The sequence below is a fragment of the Tenrec ecaudatus genome, chromosome 18 (genome assembly GCF_050624435.1).
Source record: "Tenrec ecaudatus isolate mTenEca1 chromosome 18, mTenEca1.hap1, whole genome shotgun sequence".
Taxonomy (NCBI): domain Eukaryota; kingdom Metazoa; phylum Chordata; class Mammalia; order Afrosoricida; family Tenrecidae; genus Tenrec; species Tenrec ecaudatus.
The window spans coordinates 44,752,881-44,773,676 of NC_134547.1; the positions used below are offsets into that span (position 1 = coordinate 44,752,881).

Sequence of the window (20,796 nt, forward strand, 5' to 3'; positions counted from 1 at the left end):
TAAAGACCCTAAATTTGTCCCTATATTTTCATTGGTATTTTAGGTGTTTGATGTGCCTTGAGATCGTATTTGTAGGTCATGTGGGGTATGGGTCCTGTTTCCTTCCTTTGTAAGTGGACATTCAGTTTGACAGCACTGCTTGTTAAAGAGTCTGTCTCCTCCCCATTTTATGTCTTCTGCCACTTTGTCTAAGATTAGTTCTCTTTAAATGCATGGATTTGTTTTGGGATTCCCATTTCTGTTCATTGGTCTGTGTATCTGCGCTGTACTTGTCCCACACTATTTTGACTACAGTGGCTGTGAAGTAGGTTTCAAAATTAAGAAGTGAGCAGCCCCTACTTTGTTATCCTTCACTAGCAGTGTTTTGCTTACTCTGGGTCTCTTTCCTTTCCATATAATGCTGGCTCTATTTTTATGTGTCTTTAAATAATTATGATGGAGTTTGAATCAGAATTACATTATATCTGTAGAATGTTTTGGGTAGTATTAACATTTTCATAATGTTAAGTCTTCCTACCCATAAGCATGATATCTTATTTTATTTATTTAGTTCTCTTTTGGTTGCTTTTAGTAATGTTTCATAGCTTTCTTTGTCTTTTGTTTCCCTGCTTATATTTTATCTGTTATGTAGCTATTATAAGTGGCCTTATTTTCCTGATTTCCTTTCCATAGCTCTTTGTGTTAATAATAAATCAACCTGATTTTTTATGTTGATGTTATACCCTGCCACTCTGCTGAACTTTAAAATAGTTCCAAAATTTTTCTTAAAAGGTTTGGCGATTTTCTAAAATACGAATTTTATTTCTGTGCTAATTGGTTGCCTTTAATTTCCTTTTATTACTTGATAAATCTAAGATTTGCATCATAATATTGAATAGAACTAGTGATAAGGGACATCATTCTCCATGTTTCTCTCTATTGAGAGTAATGTTGGCTACTGGTTTTGCATATGTGTACTTTATTGTGTTGAGGAGTTTTCCTTCTATTTTCATTTGCTTAGTACTTTTATCAGGAATGCTACTGCTTTGTCAAAGACCTTTCCCTGTCAAGTGATATGATTATGTAGTTATTTTCTTGTGTTGCATTTTGTGGTGGGTTATGTTGCTTGTCTTTCAAGTATTGAACCATCCTTGCATACTTGGTATGAATCAAACTTGATTGTGATGGATGATTAATTTTCTGATGTATTGTTGGATTCTACTAGTTAGGACTTTGTTGAAAAGTTTTGTATCTATATTCATGAATGACACTAGTCTATAATTTTATGTTTTAGTGATATCTTTGCTTGGTTTTGGTGTCAGGGTTAGTGTTCACTTCATTAAAAAAATCATAAAATGATTTACCCCATCCTTTTCTATATTCTGAAATACGGTAGTTTGAATAGTATTGCTATCAGCTATTCTCTGAGTGTTTGGTAGAATTCACTGGTAAAAACATCTTGACCTGTTGGGAGTTTTAAAATGACCTAACCAGTTTCTCTTTTGTTACGGGTGTTCAGATTTTCCACGTCAGTCTGTGTTAGGTTAGGTAGGTAGTGTGTTTCTAGAAGTTTGTCCATTTTTTTCTAAGTGGTTAAATTTGTTAATATACAGTCCTTTTATTTTCCTTTTTATTTCACTTGGTTCTATTGTGATTTATATATTCATGTCCTATGTTCAATTGGGGTATGAATTTCTTCAAATAATCTTTCTGTCCCTTTGTGTCTCTTGGAATTCCCATAATGTGTATGCTAGGCCTCTTATTGTTGCCCCATAAATAAACTTAACTGCCTTCAGCCTTCGTGAGCATCTTCAGTTTAAACTATCTTATCCTCTATTTCAATGATTATTTCTTCTAACTGTTTAAATCTGCCTGATAATCTTTTCTGTGGTGTTTCTCATTTCAGTTGTTAACACTTTCAGTTGCAATATCTCTTTCTTAGATCCTTATTGCAACTCTTGAAATTTTCCTTATTTTTTTACTCATTTTATCATTTCCCTTAGTTCTAAATACTAAAAAATTTTCTGTTCCACTATTTTTTTACTTCTAGATGTCTTTTCACTTCATCATGTTGATTTTTTTGGATGAGCAATTTTTCTCTACTTATGTGTCTTGTAAGTTTTTATTAGAGCATTGTAATTTTTAAAATGTTAACATGCTGAGTTTTCACCAATACTGGTGTTTTTTCCTACTCTACTTTCTGTAAAAAAAAAAAACAAAAAACTCTCTTCAGTTGTCACAGCCTTTGGCCCTTGCTTACTATTTTCCCACTCTCTCCTTGGTAGCTTCTTCTTGCTTCCTCCATGGTTTCATTAAAATGAGGAAGTTCTAATCTTGTCTTTCAACTTTTGTCTCCCAGAGAGACCAGAGAGCGTGGTGTGATGAGTGTGTCCACCAAGGGGCACAATTCCCCCTGTTTGATTTTTTTTCCTTTGCTTTGTTTCTACAGTTAAATTTTTAGTCAGAAAACATACACACACACACACACACACCTAGTAAGTGAGTTCTAGTTGGGGTTGCTTTTTGCCCCCTGTTTCTTTCCTGCACTTTGGTGTCTATTGATAACTGCTGACTCTTTCGCTTCTAATATACATTGCAATGGCTACACAGAACTCAGACAGTATTCATGATTTAAGAATTTATTAAGGAAGTTGACAGGTTGCAATGCAGGTGAGAAATCCTCAAGATACAGTTGTTTAACAGGACATGTTGCAGAATTCATTCAGGTCTCTGATGTAAGTTTCAACTTGTAGGTATTAGTTAATCTCAAACTCCTTGGGTCAGCAAACCCGGCTTCCCCAGTTAAGTTCCCAGAGTCACTCCGCTTCGCAAGCCCGAAAAGCATTCAGCTTCATTTGTTCCCACTTTTTTCATGTTCTGGTTCCTGGTCCTGCAGCTGCTGCTCTTCTGATGTTATAGCTGTTTTCTGGATCCAGGAGGTCCACTGCACCAGGGACCTTGGATCCGGAGGACACATCCTATTCTTGGCTTTTGCTGGTAGTTAGATCCCTTGTCCTGCTTCGCAGAGGGCTCATTTAATATGCAACAGGGTGGTATGCCAGTGAATCCTGTTCACAATTACCAATGAATCAATCCTATCAGTATCTTCCCCAAACATCTTATCAGACCTGTGCAGAAAAAAGGTTGTTTGGTGGGAATCAGAGATTGACTAGAAGAGCGACGCTAAATAATCCACTGCCCCTGCACTAGCATTCTAGGGAATTCCAGGCAGCCTTTTTTTTCCATTACAAGAGGAGGAGGGACTGGCACACTCTTTAAGGACCTAGCAGACACCAGTGTCCCTGTGCTGTTTAAGGGAGCAGCCCATATTTAGGTGACTATGTGAACCACGATAACCTGTAGACAACCTTCAGAAGAATGGGGCTTCCGGAACACTTCCTTGTACTCATTGTGCAGTACTTGTCCGTGGATCAAGTGACAGTTGTGAGAACAGAACAAGGGAAGAATGTGTAGCTTAAAGTCATAATATTACTGAAGCAGCTGTGTGGATGTGCTCATGTACACATATAAGCATACATATGTACAAACACACAGTCTAACAGAAAACTCACTGCTGCCGAGTCAATGCTGAATTATAGTGACCCGATAGGGCAGGGCACAACTTCCCGTAAGAGTGCCAACGCTGTGACTGTTGATGGGCATGAACGCCTCCTTTGTCGCCCACGGAGCAGCTGGGTATTTTGAACTAACTGCCTTTGAGGATCGCAGCCCAACTGGTAACGACGATGCCTCCTGGGTGTCCCAAACACATAGCCAAGCATATGTATATGAGTACACATGCATATGCATGCTAAGTACATGCATACATGTGCATGCACTAAGTTAAAAATATTTCCATGGCAAAAGTAAGAACAATAATAAAAACACTAAATTTTCAATGTTATCATATGCTATTTATGAGCCATTTAGCACTTTACTGTGTTAACCTATTTAATCCTCACCATAAACCTATGTGGTCATTATGTAACCATCACCATTTTACAGAATACATAATTATTCAGTAGGAGAGCCCTGTTTTTAACTGATCTCAGAGCCCTTACTTTTATTAATTTTTATTCCAAGCCATTTTATTAGGAGCTAATCTAGACACCATACCCTTCTATAGTTCAATCCCATCAGGCAGTCTTGTACAATTGCTTCCACAATCGGTTTCAGAATATTTTTTTCCTTCTTGAACGCCTTGCTCTCAGCTCCACTTCCCACCTCAGGCCCCAGCAGGAGCCCTTATTCCAGCTGTTGTCTCTCTGGGTTTACCAATTCTGAGTTTCCTAGGCCGACAAACACATAGCAAAGATGCAACAAGACTGTCCCCGATACCGAAATACATCAGAGATAAACCCCAATATGGAGGCAAAACAACATTGAAAACCAGATCAGGCCCAAACTCTCTCAGAGGGGAGATCAAGGGACAAGGTTTTAACCGTTCAAGTAAGGCTTATCCTTTTAACCCACTCGAGTCATCGCTCCAGTACTCTGGTGATCAGTTTATTCCCACCCCTCAGTTATGGTTACAGGAAGAGCCTTCACTTTTAGCCGTGCCTCAGACAACAGTTGGCTGTTTGCGAAAGAAGATGAAGGCACCGTGTGCTACAGGGAGCAGGGCGCGTTCTTTGCTCTCTGGTCTTGTAGGCACTGGCAAGATCCTGAAGGTTGAAGAAACTACAGGGAGTCTCTGGCTGTCGCTGTGTTAGAGCATAGGTTCCCAAACTCATTGGGCCCTCTGCCCCTTTTCAGGAAAAAAAAAATTTACTCAGTGCCCCGTGGCATATGAAACTTGTACTCGCCCCCAATCCAGACTAAACTATAATTATTGCTTCTGCAGCCCCACCCCCATCAGCCTCGACCTCCCCAGGAGTGGTAGCACTGCTTTGGGAAACACTGTATGCATGTTGGGACAAATTGCACTGTGACAATAGTTTTGGTTTTGTTTCTGATTTACATGTATGCAGCATGTAATTTGCTGATGCAATCGTTCCCGTGTTCCATCACAGATATTTATGTGTACTGTTTTCAGTCCTCCAAAGCATCAGATTTATAAAGAGACTGATGATGTTATTAGGTGCCATCAAGGCGTCTCGATGTACAGTAGAACGACACACTGCTCAGTCCTGCACCGTCCTCACAATTGTTCATTTGGGGCCTATTTTTCTAGCTACTGTGTCAATCCGTCTCCTTGACACTCAGATTCATTTTGCTGCCCTGTTACTTTACCATTCAGGATGTTTTTCTCCCAGGAGCAGTCTCTCCTGGTAACATGTCCAAAGTACATGAGGTAAAGTCTTGCTCTCCTGGCTGTCTTTCTTCTGAGGTAGACTTATTTGTTTTTCTGGCAGTCCATGGTATTATCAGTATTCTTTGCTAGCACCATAATTCAAGTGCATTGATTAAGATCAAGATCAAACTCACTGCCCTGTAGGACAAGGCAGAGCGGCTCTTGCGGTTTCCAGACTATAACTGTTAATGAGAGTAGGAAGCCTCCTCTCTCTCCCAGAGAGAGGCCCGTGCTCTCAAACCGCTGACCTTGCTGTTAGCAGCCCACTGCGTAACCATGACACCACCATAGCTCAATTAAGATACTGATGATAGAAGGCAATAATGAAGGTGGAACAGATAGGGCATTCGATTTAAGTTAGAACCAACTGAGGTTGGAATTGGCTGGGGACTAACGGTTGCATATTTGGTGCTGTGGCATTTAAACTCTTTAAAAACCTGTTCTAGTCTTCCTACCAGAGTCTAGTCCTGCAGTGAGCAAACTTAGTGTGAAGTCCATTAAAAAGGACAGATTTTCCCCATGGTAATAATATGTTGTTAAGCTTGTATCTTCACAGAAGGTGAGCCAACTTGTACCCATTCTCTTTTCAAAGTACTCAGGTTTACTTGTTTAAATACAACAGATAAGGTTTAACAACTGTTGTCTTAATATTGTCTACACTCCTTTTTATTTTTTCTGATTTGTTTAAACAGCTTGAACTGAAATCAGTTCTGCCCTTCTGACAATGATTTCGTTAATGTAAACTAACACCCATTCGTATGACTTGGTGTTCTCAGGTTAGTTATTGGAGCCATTTTCCCTGTTGTTAAATCTTCACGCCTTGCTTTTGTTTGCCTCATGAAAGTTCACTGTGAGTAAACAAACAAAAAGTCCTTTGTGGTAACAGGTGAAGGTTGTGGGAGCCCTGAGTTTGTGATGGAACATGAAGGATTACCTTAGTAACGCCAGGCGAGTTAGCCTTGAGCTGCGGAAGCTTTACATTTCTTTAGAGGGTGGAAGAGTTCTTGAGTTGCACTTGTACTTTCATAGTAAAATCTGATTTTCAGGTTGAAAATGAATAATAGAAGATTTGAAAAATATGAAGAATCCTCAAAAAGTTCAGAGAGAAATAGAATCGAAAGATAATGGAATTTTCCCACAAACTTTTTGAAGCCTCCTTAAGATAGAAAGCTATGTTTTGTCATTCCAAAACCTTACTCAGCCTCTCTTTAAATATGTTAGGATTCTTTTAGTTTCACGGGGCAGAAAATATACCTTGAATTGGCTCAAGTTAAAATGGCTTCAGAGATAGCCTAATCAAAGGTAAATTGTTATCACTAGGATTTGGTTTTTATGAGTGTATTCAAAATAATTTTTAAGTGGATATTATGAAAACTGTTCTTGGACTTCTAAAACTTTTTGTACTGAAATAAATTCATGTAAAACTGTTATAACATGCCTGGACAAGATCTAGTTTGTTGCACCTAAGAATGATAACACATCATTGCGAAAAGAGCTCCTGTCAGAACAGCATGAAGTCTGCTAAAATTGAAGCAAGAAAACATCAAATTTATGGTGGGGTTTAGGTGGAAAAATGATGACATCACTATGCTTTGTGAAAAGTTTATGGGGACAATGCCCCCCCAAATCAGCAGTTTGCAAGTGGAAAACTCATTTTTAGAAGGTATGAAATAATGTTGAAGATGAAATCTGTAGTAGCAGCCAATCCACATCAATTTTTGAGGAAAAAAATAATTTCATTTGTGCCCTAATTGAAGAGAACTGATGATTAACAGCAGAAACAGTAACCAGCACCATAGACATCTCTACCAGTTCAGCTTACACAATTCTGACTGAAAAATTAAAGTTGAGCAAGTTTCCCCTTCGAAGGGTGCCAGCATTTTTATACAGATCAGGTGCAGACAAGAGCAGAGCTTTTCAATGGTTATTTTAAATAAGTGGCATCATGATCCTGCAACAATGGCAATGAGATGAAACACGAGGGGGCACCAAAAAAGACTGGTATTATTTTTTCAAAGCTATGTATTTAAACTGAAAAAAATCATTTTACTGGGGGCTATTACCTCTAACATTCTATATTACCAATTGTATCAAGCACATTTGTACACATGTTGCCATCACCATTTTCTTTCTTTTTTTTTAAATCATTTTATTGGGGGTTCATACAACTTGTATCACAATCTGCACATACATCCATTGTGTCAAACACAGTTGTACATTTATTTCCCTCATCATTCTTAAAACATTTGCTTTCTACTTGAGCCCTTGGTATCAGCTTCTCATTTCTACCCCTTCCTCCCTGTTCCCCCTCCCTCATGAACCCTTGGTAATTTATAAATTATTATTATTTTGTCATGTATTACACTGGCCGACGTCGCCCTTGACCCATTTTTCTGTTGTTCTATCATTTTCTAAACATTTACTTTCAATTTGAGCCTTTGGTATCAGCTCCTCTTTTGTGTGTGTGTGTGCCCTCCTTACCCCCACCTCCCACCCTCATGACCCCTTGATAAATTATAATTATTGTTTTTATATCTTAAACCTACCACTGTCTCCCTTCACCCACATTTCTGTTGTTTGTCCCCCTGGTGGGATATGCTTCAATCATTGTGATTGGTTTCCCCTTCCTCCTCTCTTCCTGCCACCTTTCCCCTATCCTCCTGGTATCTCTACTCTCATTTCTGTACCTGAGTGATTTATTTGATCTGGATTCCATGTATTGTGAGTTCTTATCTATGCCAGTGTACCTGCTCCAGTCTAGCCAGAAATGAAGGCAGGTTTGAAGTCATAATAGTGGGGATTGAGGAAGCCTCAAGGAACCAGTGGTATATTGTGTGTTTCATCAGTGCGTTATACTGTGCTCAGGTTGACTCATCCCTTCCTTGTAACCCTTCTGTGATGGGATGTCCTAGTGTCTACAGATGGGTTTTGTGTCATTGCTCTGTCTCCCCTTTTTCTCAACAATATATTGTTTGTTAGTTTGTTAGTTATGGGTCTTCTGATGCCTGTTATCCAGTCCCGATGACACCTCATGATCACACCGGCTGATGTGTTTCTTCCATGTGAGCTTGTTGCTTCTCTGGTGGGTGGCCATTTGTTTAACTTCAAGCCTTTAAGACCCCAGACGGTTTATCTTTGAAAGCCAGGCACCATCTGCTTTCTTCACCATATTTACTTATGCACTGATTTTGTCTTCAACAAAGTGTTCTTGCATTGAGGGAGAGCTTGAGCAGAGGTCCAAAGTCTGTCCACTTCCTCAATGTATTGCCATATAAATATACATACATAGGCCAATACATCTATTTTTATGAATTTAATATATTTACATAAGTGCACACCTATTCTTTATCCAAAACTTTGTTTCCTAGATCTTTCCTCTGTTTCCTTGTACCTTCCTCCTGCCCCACCATCAAACTCACCCTTCTTCCTCTTAGTAATTCCTCGCAGCTAGATTGCTGTTATTCCAACCACACTGGGATCTCTACGTCCTCCTTGTTAGTGTTTTTAATTCTCTAATTGTTCCCTGGTACATGATGTTTGCTCACGACTCCTTTCCTTCAGCTCCGACTCCTGTATTTAATGTTGTTTTTACAAAACAACCTTATCACCTTCAAAGTACTCTCTAGTACACTTAATACATTTGGTAAATCTGCAATTTCACTCTTAGAAGCATTTTTCAAACTCGTCAGTTTGGATGGCTTCCTCATTTTTTCCTTCACCTCTTTTATACCATCTAATTGCTGTCCTTTCATGTTCCTCTTCATTGGCAGAAACAAAAAGAAATCGCACAGGGTGAGGTCAAGTGAGTAAGGTGCGTGTGGCAAGAGAGACATGCTGGTTTTTGTGGGGGGGTTTTGTCAATAACTGGCACACTGGATGGCAGTGTGAGCAGGTAGATTGTCGTGGTGGCAAAAATAGTCCCCTATCCGCCACAATTAGGCTGTTTTTGTCACACACTGTTACATAATCTTTTCAGAACCTCTAAAGAGAAAGCTTGATTATCAGTCTGACCTGGTGGAACACACTCCAAATGCACCACAAGTTGATATTTTTGTCTGTTCGAGAAGTTGACTGATGTCCATAATGAGGTTTGTCATCACTCAACATTTCATCATTTGTGAAATGAGAAAAACACTTGTACGCATGAGTTTTTCCCATAGTGATGTCCTTGTAAGCTGTCTTCAACATCACTACAGTTTCTGTGGCATTTTTCCCTAGCAGGAAACAAAATTTCACAGCCACACACCGTTCTCTTAATTTGGCCATTGTGAAAAATGAGGTTCTAGCGAAATGTCTTTTATGAAAAACTTCACTGTGACCAAAGAGAACCTTCCCAGGCAATGTCACTGGGTGCACTAACTCAGATCGAGTTGCTTGATGCTCACCTAGTGGGGAAAATACGTACTATGGAAGCTCTCTTTCCACTCTGCCCAGAGCAATTCCAGTTTTATTTGGTACCTACTCATGGCTTTATTAGTACAATCCTTAAGACAACATTCAAAGCAGTGGCTCTGAAGAGAGGGAAGTGGTTCATTTAAAGCAGAAGTCAAGAGGAGGTGAGAAGCATGCTCACTGCAATTTGCTTGTTCACTTCCAGGACCACCAAAGAATGAAAATGTTTTGAGAACGCCAAAACATCAGTTGGAAAACACCTAGGAAAGTTTTACCGGACAGACCTTTCCATCGCAGCAATGCTCTTGCTTGTTCGTCTCATCAAACATGGGCAGTTTTGCAAAAAAATTGATGGAAAACCATTAGAAATCCACTTTTAGGTTCTGATTTGGCTCCATCTAGCTTTTTTTTTGTTTTGTTTCATAATCATAAAAAATCCCCCATTTCTCTTCATTTAATAATGTAAATAAAGACTATATTGATATAATTAAATTCCCAGGACCTTTATTTCTTGATGTAGTCTAGGTTGAGAACTAAGGTTTATATTTTTAACTTTTAATTCAGTGAACTTTTTAAAGTCTACTTGTATTTTTTTCATCTTATGTAGCTACCTCCTACTTTGTTGGCTCTTTTCTCTTTATGTTGGCAAAATGGCTGCAGAATTCTCTTCCTGTGTTTTCTGAAAAAAGTTTTGACACATTTTCTAGGAGAACATGCCTTCTCTCCCTTTCTACCTCTGTGGCCTGAACAACTTGGTGGCTTAGACCTGGGTCATACATTTCACTTCCCACTTGGAGCTTTGTCTAGACTCAGACTGATGAAGGGATGAAAGGATTAGTTATCAAAGAAATAGTGGTTTTACTGGAAAAAGGAAGGCAGAGGTAGAAAGCAATTAACAGATGGTTACTACACTAGGTAGATTCATAGGAAAGAAACCGAATTACTAACGTCTTTCTTATTCTTTATTGTTATTTTCCCTGTGTTGCAAAGGGACAAACCACAAGGTCAGCAGTTCAAACCCTCCAGCTACTCTGTGGGAGAAAGATAAGACTTTCTACACTCTCTAAGAGTAGCAGTCTTAGAAACCAGCGGGGGTCAATCTGACCTGTCCTATATGGTGGCTGTGTGTTGAAACGGAATTTCTTTCTTTTTTTAGTTTGGTAGGTTTAATGTGTGCCTTCTTTATTAGTTGTATATGCTGAGATCAGCCACCACTTTTCCCTAGGTAAAAAAAAGTTTATGGATAAAGTTTATTTGAGGTTTCAGAAATTTAAACTAGATCTTTCTGAATATATGCCTGCATTTTGCTTTTAATACCAGTCTTTAACCACACATTCCATTTTTTAAAAATCTTGTTTAATTATACACTGTGCAGCTGCTGTCTGCTGTAGGATCTCAGTATTTGTTGTTGGTTATGTTCAGTTTGCTCACATCTGATTGATGAAGGTAGTGGACAACTCTTCACAAACAGAGCTTGGTTGTCTTACTAAGAGGACTGCCTCTCAGGGCTCCTCTTTGCCTGGCTTTGCACAAATGCTCTGGAGACTCAGCGCTTATGTTGGGAGCCTGTCAGGCTGTGCTTTTCTCACCTTTCTTCACCCTATGGCTATTAAGTTACTGGAAGAAAATTGAGTGATAAAGGCATTGTCCTTGCTTATTTATCAAAGGGACATTCTAACCACCGCCTTCTTTTTATGGTCCACAGGTTGAGTTTGAGTGGCTGAGACAATTTTGGTTTCAAAACAATCGATATAAACAGTGCACTGATTGGTGGTATCAGCCCATGGCTGAACTGGAGGGACATTGGAAGAAGATGGAAGAGGTGGTAAGTACATGAGGCCTGGGAGCATGTTTTCTGGTATAATACGCTGTATGGTTTACAACTCCTCTATCTGCATAGGTGAATGAGTAGTTTGTTATTCTAGAGCGGGGCCAGCGAACTTTTGAGACAGAAGGCCCAATCCTGCCCCTCACAACAATTTAAAAATTATTCAAGAGCCATAAATCTATTTTTACAAACAAGTAAAATCACCATTGTCTGAATAACAGCCTCTAAATGTTTTCATTTTTACTTTTGAGCCACATGTATGGACCAAACGAACCACATATGGCTCAGGGGCCGTACTGAGTGAGGTTCTTGGAAAGACAATGGGAAGGGCCAGGGTTTTGTCAGAACCTCGGATCAATTTCATGAACGTTTATTGAATATTTACTATGTATAAGCCACTATACTTGACATATGCTGGGGAGTGGTGCCGAGAAGAGAAAATTGATGTTATTTAAAACCATTTGAATTTGGAATAGGTCCATTAGGCAGGAAACCCTTGGTAGCACCATCAGTTAAACACCAATCAGAAAGGTTACAACTGCCCAGTGGAACTGCCTCCTCTGGTTTCCTAGGCTGCACTTTACAGAAGCAGAGTAGCTGGCGGGTTTGAACTACAGACCTTCTGTTAGCAGCCAAGTGCTCAGCCACAGCACCAACCTACACGTTTCTTCCCAATCGACCAATTGCTGCCCCGAGTCAACTAGTCAGAATGGGCCATATACTCAGATATTGAGAGAGAGGCCAATATAGAGCTTCTCCGTAGAGCTTTTGATGCTGTGAATCTTTAGGTAAGTAGACTGCCTCTTTCTCCTGTTGAGTGACAGGGGCTCAAACGACTGACCTTTCAGATAATAGCCTGATGCTTACATCACGGTGCCACCTGGGTTCCTTTCCAATGTGGCTGGAGGAAGTAATGTAGTACAGATAGACCCAGAAGGAATTTTAAGGTTACTTGGAGGTTTTGAATTCAAAAGTCTCCATTTAAATAATAGTAATTTTACTGATGGGATCCACCATCAATGTGCGTGGATGGAAGCAGCAGCCGAGAAATCAAATGACCAACTTCATTGCGCACATCTGCAGTGCAGACCTCTTTAAAGTGTTAAAGAGCAAAGATGTCATTTTGAGGACTGAGGCACACCTGGCCCCAGCGGGGGTATTTTCAGTGGCCTCATGTGCATGTGCCAGCTGAAGAGTGAATAAGGAAGACCGGAGAAGAATTCAATTTCTTCTCCCCCCGCCAATTCAGTTCACTTTTTTTTTGGGGGGGGGGCAGAATATTGGAAGTGCTATGACCTGTCAGAAGAACAAACCATCTGTTTTGGAAGAAGTACAGCTAGATTAGTGAGACTTGAGCTCACACACTTTGGCCATGTTATCAGGAGAGAGCAGACCCTTGGTAAAGTAGGCGGCGGTGGTGTGGGCTGGGGGGTGGGGGGTGCAGGTTGGTGAAAAAGAGGTGGCTGGAGACAGTGGCTGCAACAGCGGCACAAACATAGCCGCTGTGAGTGGCGCAGGAGCTGGGAGTGTCCTGTTCTTTGCAAGTGGGGTCACTGTGAATTGAAGTTGACTCCACAGCACGTCACAACAATAACAGTAATAGCATTGTTACTTAAGGACATACTTGTTCCAAAACACTGTTTTAAGTGTTTTCTGTATAACTTATTTGACTTTTATGAAAACCCTCTAAAGGAGCTAGTTTTACCTTCCTGATTTTACACATGAGGAAACTGAGGCACAAAAAGCTTATGTAACTTCCCCAAGATTATATGGCCGATCGGTGAGGAAGCTAGCCAGGCTCTGAAGTCAGGAAGGCTGGCTCTAGCATTGTCCTTCATCACCTGCTTGTTCTGTCTCCAAACAGTTGAATTTGAAATATAGTGGGGAAGTGATAAAGGCCTACTAAACTCTGGAGGTAATGCCAGTGAACAGCGTTTGAAAGGTGCTCAAACAATGAATTTATCTGTAAAAATGGGTAGCTATTGAGAATCCCTACTTCATCATAAAAACACCAGTGAAAATCCCTGGAGGCTTTCGGTGGAAAGTGGGTCTGAATTCAGAAGGCCCTGCTTTCAGGCATCTCTCCTCAAATCTGCAAACCTTCATGGCCTTTTTGTGGCCAGAGGAGCTGGGGAAGGAATATTATAATCCTTCCAGTGTAGTGTCACCAGAATTTGTTTCTCCTAAATCCTGTTGTAGGATCCAAGAGACCCTAATCTTAAATATATTGTAAGGAAAACATGTATTAAGTCTTTAAAGGGGACAAAGACAAAGATGCACCATCCGGATCAAAGAGACCATTAGCACTAGGTCAAATGGCACCTGAGGATTCACAGTTGTGGCGCTAGCTAAATGGCCATGGAACAAGGGAAGGGTCACAAATGTATACTGGTGGTGGATCAGTACATCACGGTCACAGGTGGGACTAGAGTAGCTGGAACAAGACCAGGATCGGGACATGTACACTGTCAGATAGAAGAGCTTACAGGATTGGTCCAGGGCCTTCCGACCAAGGCAGGCAAGACACAGCCGATAGGGCATGACATGACTATGTGACTCCAACCCTAGTACTGTCCCTAGTACGGTGGTCTCCATCAGAGCCATACCCAATCAAGCCTTGCTAAGAGAAACTACCTGTCCCCGGACCGACTGAAGAGGTCTTGAGGCCATCCTCTCCAATGCACTCTGCCTGGAGGCAGAATTATCTACATACTTGGCTAATGACCTGAAGGACTTCCGTGGAGCCTTGATCTATGCGGGGATTCTGCACATGGGTTGGGGGCTCTCACTGACATCCTTGGTCTTCTGTAACTGGTGCTTAGAAGTTCAAATACAGTCCCAAATGGCAACACTGACCACTAGAAAGCTCCGTTGGCGTTAAAGTGGAATGTACATGTAAAAAGCAACTTCACCTTCAGTTTAAGGCACCTCCGTGGTGGAGTGAGTCACCTGCTGGGCTGCTAACCACAAGTCAGGTGAACCTACCATGGTTCCACGGGAGAAGTAGGAGGCTTACCGCTCGCTTAAGATTGACAGCCTCTGAATCCCAAAGAGGCAGTTCCACTTCGTCTTATAGGGCCACTATGAATTGCAATCAACTCATGGCCGTGAAGTTGGTGGGTTTTTATTTTTATTTTTTGAGTTTCAGATTCAGTTTCATGAGTTTATTTGTTTGTACTTTGTAATTCTGGTTTGGTCCATTTCAAGAGACGTGAAAACTTCTTCACCTGCCACTCAACTCTGGGACATCCGCTAGGTTTGGGAGTGTAATTTGATAACTCTGTGGGTTCAGGCTGACAAGCAAATGGAAAAAGGAATTCTTACTGGTTTTGTAAGAAAAGAAAATAAAATTGCTTTTATTCAAGGGTTGGTTTCGCTGGTATTTTCTAAGGAAAAGCTTCAGTTTTGTTACTATACCAGTGATGATCATTTTGAAACCACTGGGTAGATCTGGGTAAGTTTTTATTTGGTAGCAGTGCCATGTTAGTTAGAGGGAATGTCTTCTTATTTTTTCCTTCCCTGTGTGAAAAAGACTGCAAAGAGCAGTGATCTTGGGAATTTTCCAGAGAGTGTTTCCTTGCTGTTGGTGTGTCATTGCTAAGCGTGCTTGGCGAGATAGTGGCCCAGTGGCTCTCTCCTCCTCGAGCCTCAGGATGATCAGTATCAACAGAGTGGAGGTTTGGGCCAAGATAAAAGGAATAGTACTTCTAACGGAAATGTAAGCCTTGCTTCAAGACAGTAATCACTGCAGAGGTCTAAGCTGGAGGCCCCCTTAGTGCCACGCTGTGCACGCACCAAGCAGTTCTGGTGGTGCAGTGGCTAAGCCCTTTGCTGCTAACTGAAAGGTTGGAGGTTCGAACCCACGACCCACTCTGGGAGGGAAAGAGGACAGCAGTACAGCCTTGGAAACCCGATGGAGCAGTTTCACCCAGCCCTATGTGAGGAGCCCTGGTGGCGTAATGGTTAAGCATTGGGGTGCGATGCCTAAAGGTCAGGAGTTCAAAACCATGAGAAATAAAAAAAGGACAGTACTTTCTACTCTTGTTAAGATTGCAGTCTCAGAAACCCACAGGGGCAGTTCTACCTTGTTCTACAGCGTCTCGATGACAGTGACTTTTTTTTGAAATATGGTCACTGAGAGGTGGAATCTACTAGATGGCAAAGGATTTTCAGCAGCCTCCTCCATCGTTTTTTTCAATTGTAAGCAGTAGGGGGCAATGTTGAGCTACCAGTTTGAGACTCCAAGATTCTATCTAGCAGCCTTTCAGGAAAATGCATACAAATGTACCATTAAGTGTCAAGAATTATCCCTGTTGCTTCAAGTTAACTGTAATCTCCAAGATTCCACAACACAGGAAATCAGTTGTGGGTTAACAAATTCAACAGCAATTTAACATGAGAACTGCAGTGTTTGGTGCACACTTCTATAGAATTAGACTAATTTAAAAGGCATTGCTGAATATACTTATTTTGTTTTCAGGCACTACGTAACCCAAATATTATTATTATTATTGACAAATGATCTATCTTTATCTTGCTGCTATGCTTGAATGGAAAAATCATTTGTGTGTTGTGCAAAGACTCTTCTAAGAAATGCATTTTGTCTGTTCTGCAACAGAACATCGATCTCTCTGGATGAGGAAATAAAGCACAAAACCTCAGGCAATGCGTTCAGTACTGTTCATCTTTTGCTTATGAGTCAAGCAACCTTTGGTAGCCCACGTACCAGAAAAGAGACTTGTGTTGTAATTCCTCTCCGTCTTTGTGTTCTTGTTTCACTTTGTGTTTAGAAGGTATAATCTCAGGTAGGATATAGAGAAAGAATGGAAAATGAGCCTTGACATCGTTTTTCTTCCATTAATGGTAATTGCTTCACATGTCATAACGTGTCAGATATTTCAAAAAGTTTAGTCATCTGTCTAAAACTTACCCAGTCCCTACTTCCCATTCTCTCTTCCAGCAAACAATTTATGTCACACTGTTTATTCTGTCCATTTTTCTCCCTGAGGATAGTTTTGCTCTGTACATGTTTTTGTGATACAATTATATTCATCACACTTATAATTATATTTAAATGACGTTCTGATAAAATTTCACCTGAATATTAGCTCATGAATATGTTCACTATTAAACACAAAGTAACGTGGCCTTTTCTTAGAACCCAGGAATTTAATCTAGCCTTTCCTCTCTTTGTTTTGCATTCAGGAAGGTTCTAAAACACTGTAATGCTATTAACATATCTTATGTAATTTTTTTAAATCAACCTACTACTCTTAATCCAGGATTAAGGTATTTTGAAGAGGCTCTTCAGGATAAGAGAGAGTTGCCCTTTGAAAGGGACTGTGGGAACTTTGCTCTCTGGGTAGAGGAATATGAATAGCTGAACTCTCCTGTGAGGTGAGCGTCTTGCAGTTGCCAGAGATACAGTGGATAGGCCATTTGTCTCTCAGGGGCTGACATCACACTTTGCAAAACTGACATTTATTTTACCTATAAAAATGTTTTAACACTGTCAAATGCACAGTGATACAGAAAAGACTGGTAGCCATGCTCGCCTCTAAATTGATGACATTTGTCCATTTCCTTTTGACCTTAAAAAAGAGGGGGGAAAGACACATTCAATTTGGTGTAATCTAATGGAAATATTCTAGAGCCATTTTTAAGTCCTGGTGATTTGCATACTGGAGAGAAATTCCTCATGCTTCCATTGTGACTTTTTGCTTTGAAAAGAGAAGGCACAGATCCTGATCATTCTGAGTGTTTAGAATTGCATTTCCGGCCTTGACAGTTTGTCTGTTGGGATACAATGCGTTCATATGGTAGTTGACCTTAATAACCTTTATTGCCTTTACTTAGGAGCAGCAAGATGGAATCTTTTAATGTATCTTTTCAGAAGCAGTGTCAAACACAATGTAGAATTATGGTAGGTAAGCAGTGAGCTGCCTTTGTGTTAAACTTTGGAACCGGAGAGCAGAGATAAGAAAAATGAGTAGGTGATTTATTTATTTTCTTTTTAAAGTTTTAAGGGAGAAATGTACTTAAGAAAGTAAAGATTGTCCTTTAAAAAATAGTTTTAAGATTGAATTGCCTTACCATTTTGTCCTGCCCAAGTCAGAAGCCTCCTCCCAGAATCCTGTCCATTGCTGTGTCTCTGAGTGCTCCTTAGGAATTGGTGTGGAACATGGGTTCCTAAGTCTATTTAGCTCACCACCCCCTTTTTAGAAAACAACTTTCTCAGTGTTCCCCTGGCAATTAAAAACTTTCCTGCTATCGCTCCTAATCCAGGATGAAGTGGGATATTTGCTTTTTCAGCCCCCCTCTATCATTCCAGCACCACCCCCAGAGGACAGGATCTCCTACTTTGGGAAACACTGGTGTAGATGGTACTGATTAGCCACTTGTTTGTTTTTGAAGAGATTAATGAAGCCATTATCACAGTGCCTTAGATTATATTCTTTTTAAATGAATAGAAGAACATGGCTGTTCTTTCCTTGTATTGAAATAACTACTCAGTACACTGGTGATTGCTATCATACATCATAGTTCAATTAGCTAAATTAATTCTGAACTTTTTCTTTTCATCCTGGATTAGAGATTTTGGGGGTAGCAGTCATAAGAAAAAGAATAATATAAATATTTAACATTTATATTAATTAGTAAGCCACCAATCGATGATCTATATACATATACAAACACATACCTATAGATGTGAGTGTATGTATATATAATGAATGCTATATAATTTATAAAACATATCTCTCCAGCCCCTTAGTGTCAGTGGACAGAGTGAAGGACATCTGCTAAAGTAATCCTTCCTCCCATTTTCTTGGGGGTGTTTTTCTGATTCAGGAACAGAATATATTTTAGTAATTCAGGATCTGATGGGATATTCCTGGTGGTTTTAAAATAATGTTTGCTTTACGTCAACTTTCCCTGTTTTGATTGGAACAGTGCTTACCAACTCAGGAGGCGCACACATTCCAGGCAGGTAAACTGTAGTGACCACTCCCGATTTTCGCTGCAGAAACAGTCAGGTATGAAGGCACTGGGAAGAGGCCCGTATCTGTGTTATTCTAGTCAGAACAAAGCATGTGGGGGGATTTGTACCTATAATTTAGCAATGAATATCTAACAGGTTTTGATTCTTTATTCATGTCCTAGCTTCTGAACTTCAGTAACTCAAAATTTTCCCTTTTCGCCTTCTTAGTTGCCACATACATAGTAATGAATATTTTAAAAAAGTTGTATATCTTGTCTCTCTTTTTGTGTGTGGAAAACTGCAATTCCAAGAGAAGTCGGGCAAAAACCTCAAAAGCAGAATGTGCATTGAAAACACAAAGGATAGTGTTTATGATTCTCTTTGAAGTGTTTTTCCAAGTGGATAAGGAAAATTTTAGAAATGGTCTGATAGTGTTGAGGGTAAATACTTAAACCCCTTTAGAGAATTTCACACACAGATAACTGTGCAGCAGAAAAAAGGGATACTTATGTTTCTTACAGCTGTTACAGCCTACAGCTTTGTCCTTAAAGACAGAGGTGTTGAATAGAATTCTACTGAGATACATCCAGTGACAATATCTCCAGGAACATCAGAGCAACCCAGCGGGTAGGACTCTGGGTTTTTAACCCTTACATGAGCTTCCAAGTACTAGGACGGGCGTTACACCCTTGGAATATTCAGAGGGCCTTTCTCCCCAGCCTCTGCTCCACACACAATAGGAACCAGACTAACAATGCTAAAGGTGGTGAGACCCCGTGGCAGGAGCTAAGAAAAGCCAAATGGTCGCCTTACCACCTCTTAACTCTTATTAATGTGTGGAGTGAAGACCTGGAATGAAAAGCCACAGTTTCTGTGTGCGTCTTAGATCCATAGCAGTTTCCTAAAATTTGCTAGCCTTTGAAGTGAAAGATAGATAGACAGATAGATAGATAGATAAAATACAGACATACAAGTTTGGATATATTGCCCTAGGAGGGCTTCAAGAACTTGGGTGGAAAATTCTATTACCTTTTAATTCCACGTTTACATGGGTTTTTTTTTTGAAGCCCTTGTGTGTGTGTGTGTGTGTGTGTGTTAGATAATTTCTATTTTAAATAATTTTAACTACTGAAATTCAAATTGGTGACAATGTGTGAGGATTCAGCCCCGTTGCCCTGGGGTGCCCTTGCAGCCCTGGCTGCTGGAATTTATTTCGTGTTGCTTTGACTAGCAGACCATCAAAACATTTCAGATATGCAATGGTGCCAGAATGAGGTGTCAGAAATATTCATTTTCTTTCCTGGAAGAGACACTGCATAAAAAAAAATGCATGTCTTTCTCCTTGGAGTGGGTGGGAGTGAGTAAATTCACCCATAGTTTTAGCATTTATCTTAATACAAATACTTTTGAAATATTCTAGAAGACCTTCATTTTTTTAATCGTTTTATTAGGGGCTCGTACAACGCTTATCACAATCCATGCATACATTAATTGTGTAAAGCACATTTATACGTTCATTGCCCTCATCATTCCCAAAACATTTGCTCTCCATTTACGCCCGTGGCATTTTTTCCCCTCCATCCCCACTACCCCCTCCCTCATGAGCCCTTGATAATTTATAAATTATGATTTTGTCATATCTTGCCCTGTCCAACGTCTCCCTTCACTCCATTTTCTGTTCCCCAGGGAGGAGGTCACATGTAGATCCTTGTAATCAGTTCCCCCTTTCGAACCCACCCTCCTTCTACACTCCTGGTATCGCCACTCTCACCACTGGTCCTGAAGGGATCATCTGTCCTGGAGTCCCTGTGTTTCCAGTTCCTATCTGTATCAGTGTACATCCTCTGGTTAGAAGACCCTCATTATAGAAGGCTTCAGTAGTATATTTTTTAAAATTAATGAACCTGCAGTTTTGAAAGTGAGGCAAAATTTTCAGGACACATTGTTCCAGTTATTGGCAATACATATCAAGATTAGGAACTTTTTTCCAGACTTGATTAATGAATGATTCCTAAAACATTTAGGTTCTACAAAACTGGTATGATGTGCAATTGACAAATTTTATAATATATGAAATATAATGCAGAGCAACTCTCGAAGTGATTTTAGAAATAAGTATAAAGCATCCTTAACGTAGGGATTGTTACTTACAGGTCATTAGACCCAGCCTTTCTTAGGGACGGCTCCTTCCCAACTCTTCCCTCAGAACTGGGGTTCAATGCTAGAACTAAAGGGGCTCCCAGGATGTGGAGTTCAACATTACTCTTACAATGACTCTATTCCACTAGGGGTTAAATATTTCTGGAGCCCAGGCTTGGATATCTA

The 20,796-nt window shown here is 40.2% G+C and overlaps 1 protein-coding gene across 1 annotated transcript in view; it reads left to right on the forward strand.

The window, feature by feature from the left end:
* Positions 1 to 20,796, forward strand: part of FTO (FTO alpha-ketoglutarate dependent dioxygenase) — a 451,554-nt gene that overhangs the window by 208,636 nt on the left and 222,122 nt on the right. The window contains exon 7 of the mRNA XM_075538030.1: positions 11,370 to 11,489. Within this exon, the coding sequence (XP_075394145.1) occupies positions 11,370 to 11,489 (120 nt within the window). The remainder of the gene's footprint in view (positions 1 to 11,369; positions 11,490 to 20,796) is intronic.